Source organism: Hippichthys cyanospilos, chromosome 14, assembly GCF_059441005.1.
Source record: "Hippichthys cyanospilos isolate Australia breed blue-spotted pipefish chromosome 14, RoL_Hcya_1.0, whole genome shotgun sequence".
NCBI lineage: Eukaryota > Metazoa > Chordata > Actinopteri > Syngnathiformes > Syngnathidae > Hippichthys > Hippichthys cyanospilos.
The window spans coordinates 2,120,521-2,133,748 of NC_142382.1; the positions used below are offsets into that span (position 1 = coordinate 2,120,521).

At 41.4% G+C, this 13,228-nt stretch overlaps 1 protein-coding gene across 1 annotated transcript; it reads left to right on the forward strand.

Moving 5' to 3' along the window:
• Nucleotides 1–2,232: 2,232 nt before the first annotated feature.
• On the forward strand, nucleotides 2,233–13,190 carry cdan1 (codanin 1). Its single transcript, XM_088434073.1, has 27 exons — nucleotides 2,233–2,337; nucleotides 3,148–3,740; nucleotides 4,244–4,447; nucleotides 4,550–4,743; nucleotides 4,822–4,926; nucleotides 5,007–5,085; nucleotides 5,663–5,783; nucleotides 5,861–5,970; nucleotides 6,112–6,201; nucleotides 6,295–6,370; nucleotides 6,443–6,648; nucleotides 7,456–7,588; nucleotides 7,666–7,809; nucleotides 9,076–9,242; nucleotides 9,365–9,446; nucleotides 9,513–9,602; nucleotides 9,683–9,737; nucleotides 9,814–10,057; nucleotides 10,920–11,069; nucleotides 11,152–11,215; nucleotides 11,312–11,390; nucleotides 11,458–11,645; nucleotides 11,731–11,838; nucleotides 11,905–11,968; nucleotides 12,435–12,610; nucleotides 12,670–12,777; nucleotides 12,853–13,190. Exons 1-27 carry the CDS (start codon nucleotides 2,260–2,262, stop codon nucleotides 12,952–12,954), a joined length of 3,810 nt encoding a protein of 1,269 aa, XP_088290199.1. The 5' UTR covers nucleotides 2,233–2,259; the 3' UTR covers nucleotides 12,955–13,190.
• Nucleotides 13,191–13,228: the final 38 nt, after the last annotated feature.

The following is a 13,228-nucleotide window of genomic DNA, read 5'->3' on the forward strand; positions in this document are numbered from 1 at the left end:
AAAGCACACTAATGCATTCCCGCATGCTGAATCCACTACTAAGGCAAAATAAGCTGCATCTTTTGACCTCACTGTGACCAATAAGTTGAAGAGCTTCTCACGCAAACTTCATGATGATCATGAGCACTTTTGTGTGGTGGTGCTCTTCCGTCCATTTTGAGTAGGATTTCTTACAAAATCTACTGTGGCAGAATTGGACTGCCGGTGCTATTTTTGCACCATTTCCTACTAAATTTCAATGACAGCATGTTGCCTGGCCCTATTTGGTGACACTATAATTATATACAATAATATATTTATAATATATTTCCACTGCACTGTACCGGCTCAGGTTAGTCTAGGGTGTTCCATTAGGACAGTAAACTTTGAAAACCACGGCCCATAATTTACATAATCATAATTTTCCACAGAGTTCATTCTGACAGTCAATTCTTAAAAACAAATAAAAATAATGTTGGTTACAGGCAACCTGAAACATTTAATAAACAACAAACAGGAAGGAAGACAACTAGGTTTTTTCTTGCGAGGAGAGCTTCTTTGCGGTCTGGTCACGCATCCATTTCCGCTCCTCATTTATTCATTTGGGTTGGCCCTAGGCACAAAAGTCGTTGCTGTCCTAAAGGGGTAAAATAGTATCAATAAATAGTACTTAGAAATAGTACTTTGTTTTACACAGCAGAGTTGGTACTGTGCAGTGGAAAAGGGGCATTTCTTTCTGCACTGACTTTGAATGATTGTGATTTTTTTTTTTTTTAAGTCCACATCCGAGCAATTTCTGCTTCCCCCCCCCCCCCCCCCCCCCCCCACTCGACTTTATTCAAATAATAGGCTACGCGTTGCCAAATATTTTGATAACATACATGCTAGGAAGAGTGACGGGAGTGTGTAGAGCTGCTGGTCAGGAGTATTGCATCATCTCCGGCCACTTTGAAACACAATGTAAAATAATCTCAGATATCTTTTCAAGTATCTTCATCAGCTCTAAAAATTAATAAAACGCCTACTTTGAGAAGATAATCACTTTTTTTTTAAACGTAAACAAGTGGTGTGCATTTGTAGCATTAGCACATTTTGTTTGTTGGATTAGAAAGGGATTGTAGTACTTTTACAAAATACTTGACGTTTTATTTATTTATAGTGATATTTTGATGATTATGGCCATTGATTCTTTGAATTGATATTTATTTTTTATGGATAATTTTATTAATGACTGTGGACGTGTGAGTTTTCAATTCATAAAATTCTCCATGGGAAAGAATGTATCTAGTGTTGTTGTTTTTTTTGCATTGTATATATTTGTAATTATTTATGTTGACGATATCATTTGTATCATATCAATGCCTTGTACAGTGATTTTTCTTTTAATTTTGTTGTTTTTTTTTTTCTTTTGAAATTATTTTGTATTTTATTTTTATAAACTGGTTATAAATAAAATACTCATTCCGCATGCATAATCAGACGGTTGTGGCGTTATTTATTTATTGATTTTTAATCCTATATTTCTGTTGCAATATATGTATCAAATAAATACTGTTATGAGAATGAGATTTCCGATACCAATTTCGGAACTGATTACATGGATTATTATTCTTTTTAAACTGTTCACTTGTGAATACTTTTAATAATTTATGCCAGTTATTTTTACTTAAATGATAAATCAGAAGAAGAAAACAACTTCAATCAATGTATCCCTTTTTGGTTATATACAACATTATTTCAAAACAAATGCAGAAAATGCACAAGCATTATGATTCAGTTTTTCATCTGTAGCGTCTTTTGATGGCTGCAATTAGCAAAGTAAGCGATGCAGGGGAACGTTTTTATGCTTTATTTCATTTTATTTTTTAACTTATAAAAGATGTTGATCAACCTTCACGTAGTTTTCCCGCCCGATAAATCAGAGCACCGCTACAATACATGTAAGAAAGTGCTATGTTATTTTTTTATTACGTGTATAAAAAGCACATTAAGACAATACAGTATATCAATAATAATAATACGTCATTTTTTGCTCCAATATTTTTTTCAAAGATAACCCGTTCAAACATTGATTTTAAAAATATTAGTTATCTTAAATCTTCGGCCTAAATTTCTCTCACTCTTATTAAACATAAAAATAAAAAATAAAAATAAATAAAACAACACCGGAATGCGGAAGACGTCACAGGTAAGCGACGTCACTAACACGTGTACGCATGCGCATCAACTAACCCCGCCCTCTTCCTGTCAGTTCCTCCGCCGCGCAAGTAACTGTCCAGAATGGCGGCTCTTTTGGAATCGCTTCTGGCGAGGAAAGTAGACCTCAGGAAAGTCCTGGACTGGTTGAAGAATGGCCAGGTGGGTCGGAAATACCCTCGAACACATTCGCTTGCACGCTTGGTTCGGGTTCGGTATCGCACCATCTGTCTAAGAGGGGTGACACGGCCACATTCGGATTGTAAACAAAACTTTTAGCAAGGCAGCTAAGCAATGTTGCGTTCACGAGTCCAATTGCAGTAGCGAAGACAATAATGTCACTTCTGTGCTTTGTACCCGATAAAATGCACGTCTAAATAAGATTTGTAAAAAATGTGCAATCTGGAAGGTTTATTCCGATTACCAGAAGATAGCCGTACCGTAATTAGCTTCGGGAAAATGGCTATTTTATGTTAAAATAGTGATGACGTTTTCGAGTATTCGTTTCTCGCAATACATTTGAACTCATTTCAGTCCAGCTCACCTGAACATATTTAATCTTCTATTGTGTTCTGTAACATGTGGTGAAATTATTTAAACAATCTTTTACCACCTCAAAAAAAATACATAATACAAAAGACGATGTTTTGGTTCTAAAAAAAAACAAATTTACTGCACTTCAGGTTATGAGAACAACTGAATTTTACTTCAAAGTAGGCGTGTCCCGATACAGCTTTTCCACTCTCAATACAATACTGATATTACCACCTGATACCGATATTGTTATGATATCTACAGTAGCGCGAATTCCTGTGTACTCAGGGTTTTAACCCATGTATTTGAAAATTTTTGGTCATTTGGTTTTGGGAATCTATTTTTTTGCTCCCCTCCCAGTGACTTTAAAGTTATGAGATTTTGAGCAGCTATTGTGCCAGTTTTTGTGTTTATTGTTAATATTTTTTTTGGAAGCAGGATAGCGACAGTTTGACCTTCAGTGATCCAGACTCGACGGTCCATAAGCAAGAATTCATCCCCTTCCTGCTCAACTTCCTGCGAGATCAGAGCAGCCAGGCCCTAACCCATGGCCCCCCCACCCCCGCCAAGACCCCCGGCAGGTCCAGATCCAACGCCGCATCCCAGGGTTTCGTTGCGAGGAGGTCCTGCAGGTCAGAAGGCGGCGGCTCTCGCGGCACCAGCCGGGTCCAGCTGTTCTCGCCGACGCCGTCCCCGGGGTCCGAGTCCAGCCTGAGTCACGTCAGCACCCCGTCCTTCTCCAACACCTGGAGCCCGGCGTCCAGGCCCTCGGGCTCGGACCGGAGGCCCGGCCAGAGGATTAGTCTCGGGGACTATGTGCTCTCTTCCCCGGAGCTCCAGAGGGGGCGCAGGAGGAGCGGGAACAGCTCGGGGAGGCACGCGGTAGGCGGGCGAGCGGCGCATCACGGCGACGACAACGGCAGGAGAAGCGGCAGAGGGGGAGCCAATGAGCAGGTTTCGCCCACGGCTCAGCTTAATTTCAACAACTTGGAGGATTTCCCGCCTGTCGGATCGTCACCCATTACCCCCATGTGAGTGCTTCAGTTTTTCTCCACCTTTTGGCTAATCCAATCGGAAGTTTGATTTTGTTACCGTGACAACAGTGGGCGGATGTGGAACATCACATACTTGCATTAAAAAGTCAATTTTCCATCATTGTCTCGATTTACACAAAAGGAAAATGGTTGCAACTGATGCAAAACTATAGGTATCCTTTTTCAAACCAAAACTCTTCAACAAAAAGTCTTTTTATACATTATATTGCTCATTAATTCCAGTGTGCATGAATTACTGTGTGGAAATATGGGCTACAAGCTCCAGACGAGAAAATAAGAAACTAGCAAATAAGAAAATTACAAACTTTGCCAACAGCATTACAACATTTTGGGATATTAATAAGCAACTACTATAATAACACATGAGTTAAATATAAATAACAACTGGTAGTGGTATTGTCGGCACTGAACCGCAAATTTTTACTGAACGTGTTTATATGTTGAGTAAAATAATCAATCAGGCTTAATGTGTCCTACAGGGGAAGCAAACCATCCCGAAGAATCAACCCGACGCCGATAAGCACTGAGCGGTCGCACTCCAAGCCCAAGACGTGCTTCACCTCCACGCCGTTCACCAAAGCGCCCAGCCCGCCGCCACCGGGGGCGGAGCAGCCTGACAGGTCGTTGATGGCGGTCAGCCCGCACAGCCTGATGGAGGAGAGGGAGCTGCTCAAGAGAGAAAAGTGAGCGTAGACTTTCATTGTGGTCTTCTTTTGCGTCTTGTTACGTGAGCGGAGGTGTTTCTAATTATATGAGCGCCGGCCATCTTTGATTTTCGTCTCCAGGTCGAAACGAGCCCAGCAAACCTGCTCTCCCCCGCCGGCCTCAGAGGAGCTGTGCACGCCCACCAAGTCTGGGGTCCGAGCGGCGGGATCCAAAGTGACCCCGGACCAGGAGATGCCCTGTCCAGAGCCGTCCAAAGTCACCATGGCCTCCGAGCTGGACATGCTGACGGAGCTTTATTGCGCCTGCATTTCCGGTACGTCGACCTCAAAGGCGGGGGGGCAACGTTCTGAGAAAGCAAAAACATGTATTTTGTGGAACGTTTTTTTTCCAGAAAACCTTGTACCAAACGTCTTTCTGGAGCTCTTCTTTGTAATGCAGCTGCTCACGTCTCAATGTCCTCCTGACGAGGACGACAGCGTGCGTACCCTCGACTCAGGTAGCCGCGCATAGCAATCGGGGACTTTTTTTAATGGCAAAGAAAATTCAACTCCTGTTCTTTTTGACGCATTTGTGTAGATGTGTTGGAGAGACGCTACCTGAGGGAAGTGCACAATTGTGTGTACTTTGCAGTCAAGGTGCTGGAGAATCAATATCAGTGAGTTCTCATCTGCACGCATGCTGTTTATTGCCAGTCCAAGTTGAATTTTACCGTCAAACGAAATTACACACGTAATTTGCATTGAATCTGAATTTGCCTCACTCAAATTTTAATCCAAAGACATCATGGAAAACGACTTAAACAGTTTGGGCTGGGCGACAAAAAAATAAAATCTCCATTCTTCAATCATGCTGGCTGATATTTATTTCAATTCTTTCAGTGCCACGGACGAGAAAATGGCAATAAAAATAACAGAAAATTCTTGTCAAATACAACTTTTTATGGAGGGTAGCTGACACCCTTGACGAGTGTTTTTTTAATATTAAGCCAATTGATTTCTGTAGTGATATAATGATTTAAAATATGTTCTTACATTACCTTGTTTTTTATAGTTTGTGAAAAGCCTTGACCTTGACCTTTTTTAACGGTAAAAAGTTTATATTTTGGTCTATAAATCATTTACTAGTTAAATCATTAATACCTTTAAAAACACATGTGAATGACATCACCTATGATATTGCCGCTTAATATTTGTCGACATTTGTTCTTGACCTTTTTTTTTTTTTTTTAAAAGGTTATTGGCTCACCTGGACAAGGGCACGTTGCGTCTCCTCTCCGAGAACGAGAGGGTGACGTCCTTCTCGCCGCTCCTCAGGGATCGTTTGAGTCAGGCCCAGGACAGAAGTACAGCCAAGGTTAGAAAAATGAATTCGGGAATCCCTACCGTTGTTAAAAGGTCGACTTTCATTTCGGAAGCTGGATGTCTTTCCAGCTGTCTCCCACCGTTTCCACCTTCATCCACTCGGTGCCCTTCCAACCTGCCACGGACAATCGCTCCAATTTCAGCAGTGACAAGGCCTTCCACACCTTTAAAAAGCAAAGGTATTGCCTATGTTGTGCATAAGGTAGCAAAATGACTTTTTGAAAAAAAAAAATAGAGCGAGAGAGAGACGTGAAAAAACGTCTTTGGCATTGATCGAGTTGATGTGCATGAAATAACTGCTTTTTTTCTTTTCATCCCAGAGACATTTTTTATGAGGTGCTGCGAGAATGGGAGGACTCCCACAAGGAGCCCGGCTGGATCTTTGACGTCGCCCTCGGGAGTCGTATCAGGCAGGAGAAACTTTTGTCATCAGCTTTACTTTGGTTCCGTTTTTAACTAATCTTGCACTCTATTTTTTTTTGGGCGGGGCGGTGAACTCTCAGAGGAATGATGAGTCAACTGACCGCCGCCGGAAGCCACTCGCACTTTGCTCGTCTTTTCCTGAAGCAGCTCGTTCAGGTAGCTCCGCCCATTCCGCTCGCGTTACCTAGTCGTGAACCTTAAACGTTAACAGTCTCTTCCCGCGCGCAGATGTGCAAAGGGCCCCGCGCTAACGGCTCGAGCGGCGACGCACCCGACGCCGACCTGCTCGGCATGCTGGGGGCCGACGGGCTGGGCCGCCTGAAGCGTCTGGAGGAGCGGCTCATCCGGCCCCACGGCGTCGGCGGCCCGTGCCCGCCGCCGTCCTTTACCGGCCATCAGGAGTTTTTCCGGGATTTTCTGCAAGCTGCCAGCTGGTAAGTTATTCACATGCATGGATTAAAACTAATATACTGTGAGGACGTATCAAACACATTTGCTTCTTCAGCGTAAAAAAAAAAAATACATTTGCTGACTTAAAATGAGGCAACAGATAAGCAATATTATTATTAAAAAAAAAATCACTGAGTAAATATTAATTTAATTAGACCCTTAATATTTATCCACTTGATTTAAGTAGCTCTCAACAGAATACGAAGCAAACTAACTTTTAATGAATCTTTTAATTCATATTTTCTACTAGTTAGACATTTTGAAAGTTTATATTTTCATAAATTCAGTAGTTTTGCTTTGGTATTAATTATTTCATTTTTGCTTCTTATTCAAAACAACACTGAAAAAAAAACCCCAACACATTTACAATCAAAACAAGGCAACAAATTCCAAGCAAAAATAATGAAATGAAACCCTAAATATTCATCCATTTAACATGAGAACTTTGAATAGAAAACAAAAGGGAATTAAATAACTTTTAATTATATTTTGATGCGTACTTTCATTTTTTTATCTCTAATTACACATTTAGAATGTTTATATTTTTATAAACTCAATATTTAGAGAAATAAAGGAACATAAACTTAGGTTTTGTATTTATGTGTTTTTGTCGTTCATTTTAGTGTTTTATAATAATATATCAGTAGTAAGAGATGTAAAGCTGTGTTACATCAATAAAATAAAATATACTCAGATGAACAATTTAGCATTTAGTTTAGCATTTACTTCAAAGCAAAAGTAGCAGTACTATTATTATTATTAATAATGATAACACCTCTTTTTGAATTTAGCTGTCAGATGAACCAGCACCTGCAGGACAGTTTGTGTCAGCAGCTCCTCCAGCTGGACGAAGTCTCCATCTTGAGCCCGCCGGCTCCCGTCGGCGAACAAGAGGCGGCTGGCGACGGGGACATGGAGCACCAGGTACACGTCCGCTCCGCGGGCGGGAATGCGAACCGCGCGGCGTAAAGTTGACCGAGCACCCCGGGAACTCCCGCCAGGACGAGAAACAGCGCTTCGCCTCCGTGCTCCTCCTCGCTCGTCTCCTGGCCAAGTTCCTGGGCTTCATCGCCTTCCTGCCGTACCAGATGGCGGACAAGCCGTCCAGGGAGATCCAGGAGGCGGCCGTCGCCTTAAGGAGCAAGGTAAAAGCGGCAGAGCGCTTGCACAAGGTCTAATTCGACCTTTGGAAACCTTCTCTTTAACGAAATAAAATACATCATACATCCTTGAAAGTAGAAGTAGTTATTTACCTGTTTGTTTTTAATTAATTGTCTTTACTTTACCTATATTTATTTTTGCATTTGATAATAACGGTTTACGATTGCAAATGCGTTTTTTATTTTTACCTTGCGTCCTTCCTCCCTTTTTTCCTTTCCCTAATCTTTCCTTCCTTCATTTCATACCATGCTTTTGTCCTTTTTCTTTCTTTCTCTCTTCTGTCATCCTTTTCTTCCTCACTACCTACCTACCTACCTTCTTTCATTCTTTCCTTTGATACCTTGTTTTTTTCCTCCTATCTATCTATCTATCTATCTATCTATCTATCTATCTATCTATCTATCTATCTATCTATCTATCTATCTATCTATCTATCTATCTATCTATCTGTCTGTCTGTCTGTCTGTCTGTCTGTCTGTCTGTCTGTCTGTCTGTCTGTCTAGATCGAGTATTAACAGGCTGTTAGATCTATCCATCTATCTATCTATCTATCTATCTATCTATCTATCTATCTATCTATCTATCTATCTATCTATCTATCTATCTATCTATCTATCTATCTATCTGTCTGTCTGTCTAGATCGAGTATTAACAGGCTGTTAGATCTATCTATCTATCTATCTATCTATCTATCTATCTATCTATCTATCTATCTATCTATCTATCTATCTATCTATCTATCTATGTAGCTATCTATCTATCTATCTATCTATCTATCTATCTATCTATCTATCTATCTATCTATCTATCTGTCTGTCTGTCTAGATCGAGTATTAACAGGCTGTTAGATCTATCTATCGATCTATCTATCTATCTATCTATCTATCTATCTATCTATCTATCTATCTATCTATCTATCTATCTATCTATCTATCTATCTATCTATCTATCTATCTATATCTATCTATCTAGATTGAGTATTAACAGGCTGTTAGATCCATCTATCTATCTAGATTGAGTATTAACAGGCTGTTAGATCCATCTATCTATCTATCCATCCATCCATACTATTCTATTTTCCTTCCTTCCTTCCTTCCTTCCTGCCTGCCTGCCTTCCACTTCATACCATGCACTTATCTCTTTTCCTCTTTCCTCCCTCCATTCCTTCCCTTCCGCCTTCTTTGAGTAAGTTTATTTACAAAGTGTATCGCTCCTTTTGCCCCCTCGTACACGGTACGCTCCATGAACAGAGTGTCCCCGTGCTGGACGTGTGCGGCGTGCTGAGGAAGAGCATGAAGGACAGGCGCACCATCTTGAGCGTCCCCTGGCTGGTGGAGTTCCTCTCCATGCTGGATTTCAACGGGCCGCTGCTGCACAGCTATCGGGTGGCCCTGGGCACGCTCTGCCTCCTCTACAGGTATTTATGGGCTACTTTGCATCACATTTAAAAAATGACACTGGCTGAGCTCTTTATCTTGTTGTATAAAATTACTTGGATATTCTTCTGTAATCGACACCGTTTTTGTCTTGCCTGTTAAGGAAAATGATTCTGGGCAGACGCAACGAGACGTCTTACCTGAACAAGCTGCTGATTGTGTCCGTACTGGGATGGCTCTTCCAGGTAGGTAGCAGAACATGGCCGCTAATACTCAGGACTCTCTTAAAGCTAGCTTTTTGTTTTGAACAGATCCCGGCGATCCCCGAGGAGGTGTTCTTCACCAACGACTTCACCAAGGTGGCCGAGCTGGAGGAGAGCAGCGCCGGTGTTGTCGGACTCGTAAGTAAAGAGGATGGAAGTCCTTTCCAGATGTTAGGGAGATGTTTTCCACACCGGGATGTTGTGTTGTCTCGATGAAGGACTGCATCCCGCTGGTGGACCAGCAGCTCCTCTACACATGCTGCCCCTTTCTCGGTCAGTACTATTCATACGTCCCCGAATCGATCGCACGATTTGCGAGTGAGCGAGCGTTCCTTTCGCTTCCCGCAAGGCGAGTTCCGCAAGCTCCTGGCGGCCTTCGTTTCGGGAAGCAGCGCCAAGGGAGGCGGCATCGTCCGCAAGATCACGCCCACGTCGGCCGAGCCGCAAGACGCGGCGGGCGGCGGCAAGCGATCGCGGCAAAAGCTGCAGGCGGACCTGGAGCAGGCTTTCTTCCACAACCAACCGCCGTCCCTGCGCCGCACGGTGGAGTTTGTGGCCGAGCGGGTCGGCTCCAACGCTGTCAAGCACATGAAGTCGGTGTCACAGCAGTTCAATTGCGGTGCACAGTTACCGATATACTATTTGTTTTTAATTAATGAGAAATGAAAAAAATATTATTTTACTACCCAATTATAGGATTTTAAAAAATGTTTTGAAAAATACAGCTATTTTAAGACTACAAGACACAAAATTATATAAAATATAATAATTGTAATGAACTAATTCTTTAGTCGTTAATTAACCAACTCATTGTATGTAATAATGCTCCTATTTTATACATTAAAAAAATCTCAAATGACTAGTTTCAGGAATTTTTAGTACTATTTCTGTCAATAATTAACCAATTAAGTAATAAATCATTCGGTTTATATGAAAATATTGTTGATTTTAAAATTCCCAGTGAATGTACGTACTAATGTTTCTGAGAAATAAAAAGATTAAAGAAAACAGTCATTTTAACTAACAATTTTATGATTTGTTTTAGTTAGTAACGTTCAGTCATTAATGAACAAATTAAGTCAGAAAATGCATGGGTGAATACATATTTTAAATTCAAATTTAATATATAATATACTTTAGCAACTTTTTGTAAGAAATAAAAGTATAAAAAAATCATAATTTAATTCACATTTATTTTTGAAGTTTTACCAATTTTTATCAAAGTAAACAATAATTAATAAAATATACAATTGTAGATAAATATATTGCTATTTTAAAAATTTACAGTGACGCAGAGAAACATTTTATTTAATTCCATTAAAAATAATTTCAACGAACCATTTTGGGGGAAAACTTCTCAATGGATTCAATAGATATTCGGGAACGGAATGATAGTTTGGAATAGTCAATTATTTGTTTAGTTTTTTTGCCACATATAAGTTTGTTTGTTGACAGAGCGACGTTAGTGAGCGAGTTGGTGGAAAAAGGGGATAAGATGCTCAGGGAAGGATTGGACTCACCCAAAGCCAACCCGTCCAAACTCAACGAGTCCATCAGCGCTCAACTGTGCGAGGCGGGATTGGACGCCCTCAGCAGGGCCACCAGGTACCCCAAATATTTATCTATTCTTTTCCTTCTCATTATGTCGTCGTTTCATGAAGTTTATAAAGGCTTTTTAACACTGTAGATTTTGCTGTGAAAAGAGTCCAGAAGCCATCCGCATTCTGCTCCCTGATGAAACATCGCCTGCTGTAAGTCCCTTTTAAGCATTTTTCTAATTTTTTTACATTTGAAAAAAATGTGAAGCAAATCAGAAGACTGTAAATTATAAAGGGCTTTTTTTTTAGGTGCTGGCCACATCGGAAAAGATCACCATCCACCTGGCCACAGAAAAAGCCTGCGGCTGGCTCTCGTCTAACATCGCGGGTACGCCGTACATGCGCGTCTGCTTATTGAACACAAAACCTTCAAACGCCTCCCTCCTACCGCTCAGCGCTCATCCGGCGGGAATGGAAGAGCAGGTACGAACGGGTGACCAAGACTCTGGCGGCCGATTCCGCCGACGAGCTGGACCCGTCGCTTACTCCCAAAAGGAAGCAAGGGGGCGCCAGAGTCACGTCCTGCCCTCCTTGCTGCACCCACAGTGCAGCGCTGCCTTCCGACGTCCTTATCGCCATCAAGGTAGGCACGTTGCTGTCAAGGTCATTCCATGAAAAAAACAGAACCAAAAAAAAAAAAGATGAATTTCTCACAACTTCATTGAAAGGACTTGCTAAGCGTGGCCGTGGGGCCCAGGATGGCCGAGGAGCTTCCGAGAGGCTCCCAGCTCCAAACGCTCTTCCAAAGAGTGCGGGACACGCTGCTTTGCAAAAAGGTAACAACCGCAAGGAATGCGTTGCTCGCGGTAACGACTTTTTCCCTCTAATCGCCTTGCGTTTAGTTCTCGACGGCGGTGTCGGAGCAGATGCTGCTCAACTCCACTGTCCTGCTGGCCTGCAAGCTGGGTGAGTCTGACAAAGAGGCTTTAACTTGATTTTAAAAACCGAGGGGTGAAGATTGAAAAGGTTTTCCAATAGACCTCTACAGTCCTAAATTAATTCTCCTCCTCCTCAAATAAACAAATACCGTAATTCCCCTAAAATAAGATGCACTTTACTGGCATTGTGACTGCATTATTTTCAATAAAAGAAGCGAGCAGACTAAACCAACATCCGAGTCCGCCCTCATTAACATATTGCTAAAACCGAGAGGATCATTTAAAGGTTATGATGTCTCCAGCTGATTCAAGGTATGAAACACGGAAAAGCATTCTATTTGACTCTTTTATTAATCTTTTGGCATACACGCCCAATCATAAACATGGTAAACGGATGATGCGCAACTTCGGGTATTAATGACAAAATGAATCAAGCTGTGTGGTGTTTTATGTTTTATTATGTTATCTTTAAAAAAAAAAATGTGTAAATGCAGTTTCAGGGGAACTGCCCCTGGCTCCTCCGTCAGGCGGCGAGTCCGAGGCTTCCGTCAGAGCGTTGCTGGAACAGCTGAGCGAGCTTTGGGAGCAAGACAACTGTTGTTGCGCTCCCCTCCACCTCCTCTTCACCCCGATAACCGTCACCGCTGTGCTGGAGGCTGGTGACAATGGGGTACGTTATATATAATATATAATGAGTGTGTATATAGTATATATATTTTATTTTTTTAGTGGAAGAACTACTTGTATGTTGTGAGGAGGCTGGTTGACAGAGGCCTTTTGTCCAAAGAGGAGCTGGTATCTCACTGGAGCAAAGTGGCGAAGCAAACTGTTCCAGTGGTGAGCGTTTTCCGCTTTTATCAATTACGTACATCTTGGTCCTCCTGATCTTTTTTTTTTTTTTTTACGCTCCAGGAACTGATTGAGAAGTTGGGACACGATAATGCCTCCACCGCCCTTGCAAGTCAAATGAACCTGCTGCAGCTGTCTAAATGGACACTAGAGGGCGCCACATAAGAAAATATAAAAGACAGGAAACGTATGCTTGTACAGTATCTTAACAGAAAATGACAACTATAAGATAATTTTATCAACGTTGCACTTTGATATCCAAGTCCTTGCAGAAATGTGACGCTGCATTTGTTCACTGTTTGCCCTTTTTGATGCTGCTGCTTTTTTTTAAGAAATATTTTTGTCATCGAATTTACATGTTGATGAACGTAATGATATTAATAAAGATGACCTCTGGTTAATGTTTTTTTATTACAATATTAATGTTATTTTGTATGAA